Source organism: Gymnoscopelus microlampas, assembly GCF_963454915.1.
Source record: "Gymnoscopelus microlampas genome assembly, chromosome: 2".
In the NCBI taxonomy this organism is placed as follows: Eukaryota; Metazoa; Chordata; class Actinopteri; order Myctophiformes; family Myctophidae; genus Gymnoscopelus; species Gymnoscopelus microlampas.
In genome coordinates, this window is record NC_139939.1 from 36,360,868 (window position 1) to 36,368,160 (window position 7,293).

The 7,293-nt window shown below is 43.4% G+C and overlaps 1 protein-coding gene across 1 annotated transcript; it reads right to left on the bottom strand.

The window, feature by feature from the left end:
• Window positions 1-4,278: 4,278 nt before the first annotated feature.
• On the bottom strand, window positions 4,279-6,046 carry LOC311062995 (uncharacterized protein; the record flags this gene model as incomplete). Its single annotated transcript, XM_084082213.1, has 2 exons — window positions 4,279-5,609; window positions 5,890-6,046. The coding sequence occupies 2 exons, from the start codon at window positions 6,044-6,046 to the stop codon at window positions 4,294-4,296; spliced, it is 1,473 nt and encodes a 490-aa protein (XP_083938339.1). The 3' UTR covers window positions 4,279-4,293.
• Between the last annotated feature and the right edge of the window lie 1,247 nt (window positions 6,047-7,293).

Below are 7,293 nucleotides of genomic sequence, written 5' to 3' on the forward strand. Positions count from 1 at the left end.
ACGACACAGCTGATGAAAAGTCCAAACAGCACTCCATGTACAGATCTATCAAGAGCCATTTTATCAGTATGCAAATGAGTATTTCAGTCGCACCGATGCAGGATTCCATCAGCAGTCACAGTTCAATAACTCTTCACTCTTCAAGTGTCTAGATAATGGTCACTGTGACTGCACAGCATGCAATTCAAAACCTCAACCATCCTTCACTGGACAATGCTAGCCAACTAACACAATGCATAAGGGACTGAATGCCCCCCCTCCCCTACACACACACACACACACACACACACACACACACACACACACACACACACACACACACACACACACACACACACACACACACACACACACACACACACACACACACACATGCACGCATTAACATCATTGGAGCCCTATTTCATTGTCAGTGATGATGAGTGAGTGATGGACAGGAGAGAATATATTCACAGCACACTATCCATGTGCGTGCATTTTCATGCTGGTACTGTATGTCAGCTAAAGACAACGCAAATGCTTACGCACTGCCGTGGGCAAGCAAGAAGGGTGTTCTGCCAACCGGCTGCGTCACAACATCATAGGTGTCCTATACATACCAGTGCCAAGGAGTCCCTGCTACTGCCCGCCTGCCGGCCACCCGCTGGCCTGCCTCACTATGGCAGATTGCAAGAAACTGTTGTGTATGTGTATGTGTGTGTATGTGTGCATGCGTGCCTGCGTGTGTGCGTGTTAGGATCCCACTTTGACTTTCATGTGATAAAATACTTTTTCTCAAACTATCTACTGCTGCATACTCTGCCAAAAGCAGGAAGTGATGAGCAGTGAAACAGAGTAAAAACGTAGCTCCTGTTCTGTTATAGTTCTGCGGAAGATGTGGTAAGATTCCCAGCTTGGGTGACACTTGCCTACGTGCAAAGGAACCAAAACACAGAACACAAACAGACAGTATCCTTTGATGGTCCACAGTTCAGAGGTGATGCGTAAGGCAGAGGCTGGCAGCCAGCACCACCAGCCATGCTTTCACTCAACTCCCTCCCCATGAGATCGGGGAATTCCAGCAGGACTACCATTTTGTTTGCCAGGGCAGTTCCTCATTTACAGAATGTGTAATGCTGTTTAAAGTATTGATACAATTATATGTTGTTGTTGTCTTTGTGCATAAATAAGGTGATGGGGGGTGCCTGGTGGCTCAGACCATTAGTGCACAGACCATTATGCCCGTTGTGAATGGGTTTGAATCTGAGCCATCTTGTCTCGCATGCTCTCCTCCACCTCTCTACCCTTGCTTTCCTGCCTCCCTACACTGACCTACTGTATGTGAAATAAAGCATAAACAAAAACTAATATTTTAAAAATAAATAATTAACGTCAGTTATGCAGTGCCCTCCTTATCCAACCTTAGACACAGCCCTCGCCATTGGCTCAGGCTGATTTATTGTCAGTTGGACAACTTCGTGCAACGATAATGCCCCAATGATAATGTCTGTGTCCTTAATTCATTCATTACATCTGTGGGTCGATGGGGGGTCCCCAGGTGACAATAAAGGGACAATTTAAGGACTTGTTTTTAAGGACTTTTTAATACCTTAAAAAAAGAAAAGATATATATAGTTTTTATAGATTTTAAAACAGTTTTTATTATATGGTTTGTTGACTAGTAATATCAAGCTACAGTATACTTTAAAAAACTGGTCAAACATTGGCCAAATTGTCAAATAATATAAGAAAGAGACAAAAGAAAAAAAAATAGCAAGGCGTTGTGAGCTTGTAGATCGGCTATTTTCACAAAATGTGCTGTGGGGAGTAACATATGAGAAAGGTTGACCTCTTCTACAATCGCTGCATAATATACACATTATACAGATGCCCATTGAAATGTTATCCAAAGTTGCCTTGAGATGGACTCCGATTGGGAAAGGAAAGAAAGGCAAACCAAAGAACACCTGGCGAAGGACAGTAATGATGGAGCTGCTGAAGGAGATGTTACTTTCCTAGGACAAAGTACACAAGGCAGGGTTCACTTGGCAGGCACTTACTGTATGATTCCGAACAAAGTGTCACCGCTCTATTAAATAATAGGTAGGCCTGTACAAGGCTAGGCCATAGACTCTGCTTATATAACGCCCCCTATGGACCAATGTCTGTCATTTGTCATGATCTTTTAGTTTTGCCCATACATTCTGTACAATTAACTTTAATTAACTTTATTTGCCAAAGCTGTGCATTGGCAAATAGACATTATGGGAAATAAACTGTCTTTGCGCTGGGTAAAAGCTGAAATGGCACATGTTTACTATCATGTTTCTGGTTTCTGTGGCACATTTCAAGTGGGTTTATCATTACATCATGATTTTACAGCCTTTCCCCCAAATAAATTGTTGAAAATTGATTGCCAAATAATTTCGTCACATTTTGACCAATCTCTTACCTTTCTCAAACTGTTCATGCATACCCTGTGGACCTGCCCAGCGATTTTAATCTCAATCGGATTTAGCTATGGTTCATGAGAAGGTTTTTTCCCCACAAAATTCAAAATGGCCGAAAAACATGGCAGTGAATTGAAAATGAATGTGGGAGGTAGAAGAGTTCTTGACTTTCTCTACCTTTCACTAGGTTTTTAATTTACCAAAATGTGATGTTTGAATAAGCCGTGAGGAGCTTCAATGTGTTTGAGTGAAATGCCTAATGTGAGTCATCGGGACCGAGCTATGAAATGAGGAATGAGCTGAAGATAAAAAAGAAAGAGCAGTCGCTCAGCTGGTTCAAGAAAACAATTACTTTTTATTCATAAACCTTTTTTCCTCTCATAAAAATAACAACATCAATATTCATTTAAGATAATGTAGAAACTGTTATATACAAAAACTCTTTATTTAAAAAGTTAATATAACTTAAGGCGAGTTCAATCACTTTTTTTTGCAATACCCTGTTAGTGACAATTTCACCAAACTCTCACCATTTTGTTTTTGCTAAAGTGAAACATCACAATATATCTCCAGGGAAATAATACCCAGAGAGCCCCAACCACCCAAGGTAAAAACCTCCACAGCACAAACTCGCAGCAATGTGCGCTACTTGATTACTTCAAAGCAATGTTTGTATCCTCTAGCTCTGCTAGTTATCTCCAGCTTGATTATACATTACTTAATGTACATACTATAAAGTAAAACCACATCATGAAGAAAACTAATAACACCAAACTGTAGTCTAAGTGTACTTTGTGTGTGGTCCCTTTCAGGTAGATAGTAGTTCATTGAAATAAGAATTTATCATGTCAACAGAGAAGTGAACAGATATATATATTTTTAATATATCAATTTCGTAATATTTAAAATACTCTGCTGTGCTGAACAATAGCACCCATATTGTTAATGAGTAAGAATGCAATTTGTCCCTTTAAAAATGGAGTTCAAAAGTGTTTGATGTAAAATATACACTTAGCTATAAAAATACAAAGAAGTACATTCCTACAAATATATTTATTTCCCATTTATGATAGGCTATATTTTTCCACAAATGTAATAATTCATACAATTGGAACACAACACAGGGGACTAAATGACGAAAAATATCAATGACAGCCAAATAATAAAAAGTTAAACAAACACCAAATCTTGGCAAAAGATTGACAGCTTATGGTCAAAGCCAATAAAATGTTCTCCTACAATCATGTCATAAACGTTGTCAGTCTCGTTCAATGTGGAGTGAACGACTGGCCTGTACGCCATTGAAAGAAAAAAAGAACATTGACATAAACATGCATTTTACAAACCATTTTCCAAATCATTGCTCTAAAAGTTCTAAAAGCACAAAATAAAATAATCTTATGTGGAAACGTAATAATATTTTTTTTTAAGTGTTAAGTGCAATCCATCCTCAGTTTAACAAGGCGGATGGTAAAGGTTCTCTTGCTGAGGCTGGAGCTGTCCAGCTAAAGCGGTGCTGAACAGTAGCCATGCAATGCCGCACGGGGGTTTGCTTTCTGTTCGCTGGAACAGCAACAAGTCACTGTTGATGTGCTATTAACCCACTTTTTTTTTAACAGTTTATGCATATTGCATAGAGTCAGCAGCATCAACAGCAGATCACAATAAAGACTAGACAGCAATACCCCTCTCTAACCCCACTCTAGCCCCTCTCGCAAAAAACCTTCACAAACGTGTCACACCACAAACGCCGAGACACTGACAAAGTGTTAGTGATTCAGCTCGCTTTATCTTCCAAGACGGAAAGATTAGAATGTGGACACACAGGGCTATTGTTCTGTGCCTGTGGACGTCATTGGGTTCCTCAGATTCCCTCGGGAAGAGTGAACGGCCACGTGTTGATCACTTGTGGCTTAAGTTCCATTTTCTCCTTCTGTTTCAGATGCACGCGCCCGTGCCGTTTCCTCTCGTCGCTCCTGGCGAACCGTTTGCCACAGACATCGCAGGAAAACGGCTTCTCGCCGGTGTGAGTCCTGGTGTGGGTGGTCAGGTGGTCGCTCCGGCTGAAGCTGCGCAAACAGATGCGGCACTGAAAGGGTTTGTGACCCGTGTGGATGCGGATGTGCCGGTTGAGCTCATCCGAGCGAGAGAAGCGCCGGTCGCAGTTCTCCATGGGGCAGGTGAACGGTTTCTCTTTGGCTTGGCCGTTACCGGCGGCTGGGGCTTTTCTGGCGCGAGGGGCTTTCGGCACACGCGTGGTGTAACTTTGGGCAAAGGAATCTGGCAATAAGGAAGAATACAGAATGGAGTCTATGGTGCTCGGTACAGCAGATGGCGTGTATGAGGAATCACATTGATTAGTGGGCAGTTGACGTTCAACTGGGAACGTGACTGGTTTCAGGTTAGAAGACAGGCCCATTGGTGCTGGGTAGTTACTGTATATAGGACTGGAGTAGCTCTGAGAACACGTTTCAGAGAAACACGGCTCCTGTTTGATACCCCCTTCCACGTTAAACTCCATCTCTGGGTTGGGGCAAATAGGAGAAAATGTGTCTAAGAGTTCCTTTACATCCATTTGCTGCTCGGGGGGGAAGTCACTCGACATCGGGAAGGACTCGGTTTGGAAGCCCGTGTCCATGTACTCAGATTTGGGGAAAGTACCCCATTCGTAACAGCTGCTCTCAAACTCGTTCTTGACCACCACGGGGAAAGAGGCGGCTTCTGACTTGGGCTCCACGGTCTTGGGGTCTGGGACCTGAGGGGCACAAAAGTTCAGCTGTGGGCAGGCCGTATCTGGAGCCTGGCCTGCAGTCTGCTCTGGAGAGTACACGGGAGGAGCGGTGGAGTTGAAGGACTGATGCCTCTTGGCACCGGGGTCCCCAAAATCGTCATGGCCGTTTTCCACTGGCGAGGGTGATGGATACGTTCCATGGCTGCTGCCATTACTCTGCTGTAGGCCTACTTCAGTGATTGGCACCGTAGATATACCAACAATCTCTGTAATCATGTTGAGCAGCGTTTCTGTGCAGCACGACGCCCCTTGAGATGCTTCCACATAGAAGCTGCCGGAGTAGGCGACAGAAGAGGAGGGGGTGGTGTAGCTGTCTTTTGGGTTCTCGCAGGAGTTAAAAGCGAATTCTGAGCTGGATGCTTCGGTTTTGAGGGTGACGGGGGCTCCCTCTGCAGAATAAAAAAAAAGACAACTTTGTCATCACTAATGTTTTATTCTGATAACAAGCAATCAGTGCATATGAAACGAAAAAGGGTGCACCGTTACATAAACATGCACGTGTGATGCCTTATCGCCCTTATTATAGATGCCAAGTATAGCCTAAGTAACTAAGTGCTATGGCTGATATTGAAATCCACACATCTGACACATTTCATTTGATTCACTGCATGCATGCACGCACGCACATTTCACAGCTCGTGCGCTGCTGTTGCAGTAATGCAAACTCACCATGGCCAAACTGAGCAGGTACCCCCCGCTCTGCATCCGCGTAGACCTCCTTGCTGTCTTTCCGCACGCTATTTTCCATTCCCATGGAAGAACTGTTGCAACTGTCAAAATGTGGGTAGAAAGAATCCTTGGCATTCAAATCCATGTTGTTCAACATAATTGCGAGCTTAGAAGTCCGTATCTCCAATGTGGGTGGAAGTGGTAGAAAACTAAATAAAAAGCTAAATTCTTCTTTCACCACGGATGGTTTACAAATTATCCAAGGAGTGTAAATATGTCAAAAGGTGTAAAAAACAACAACAACAACAACAACAACAACCCCAAAACAATTCCTTATCGTCCAGTTAATTTGCGTGTCGGGTTTGCTGGTCCGTCGATATCTGTTGCTGTGAATGTCAGATCAGCGAGTACCGTTGTCTCTCCTTATATACACCTTGGCTGTTCTCTCGGCCCTCCTCCCCATTCATCACCTCCAGTGAGAGGATTCCCCGCTGCGTGTAAACTTCATGCCCATACATGGACAGAGGATGTGACGGGCTTCCCCCCGAAAAGGAGCGATGGATTTGATGCCTGCAACAAGTGGCCGTGATTTGGTAGCCACTCCAAGTCTGTTATGTCTGAGAATCAGCGATTGAACAGTAACCATTTGTGATGTAAACAACATCACACATGTTCTGATTATCTGAAGAAATAAAATTGCTTGTGGTGGACATTTTTGTCAAAATTATATTTTTGCCATGGACATACAAAATGAGTAAACAAACACAAAGAGCTAGCCCTAAATGACCAGAACAGGTCTGTAACTCTGAGAGTGGGGGTTTGAGAACCACTGTCCTAGACTAGTGAACTCCTAATGTCCCATACATAGTGTCATACTGTACATATTCTGAAGAAAACCTGGAGACTGACATGCAGTAATTGGGTCTCATGATCAAAATAAGAAATGGTGCGCGCACGCACGCACGCACACACACACACACACACACACACACACACACACACACACACACACACACACACACACAGACAGACAGACAGACAGACAGACAGACAGACAGACAGACAGACAGACAGACAGACAGACAGACAGACAGACAGACAGACAGACAGACAGACAGACAGACAGACAGACAGACAGACACACACACACACACACACACACACACACACACACACACACACACACACACACACACACACACACACACACACACACACACACACACAGCTATTATTTCCCCTATACCCCCTGTATGAGGCTGAGTGCAGTCATTTCGAATAGTTATTATACCACCTGTTACTTGCAGACCTCTAGTAGCCACCGTTCACTACGTCGTTCAAGGATGGAAAAACTTAATGTCAACAGTAATGCGAGCATTTGAATAATCTCATAAGAACACTACA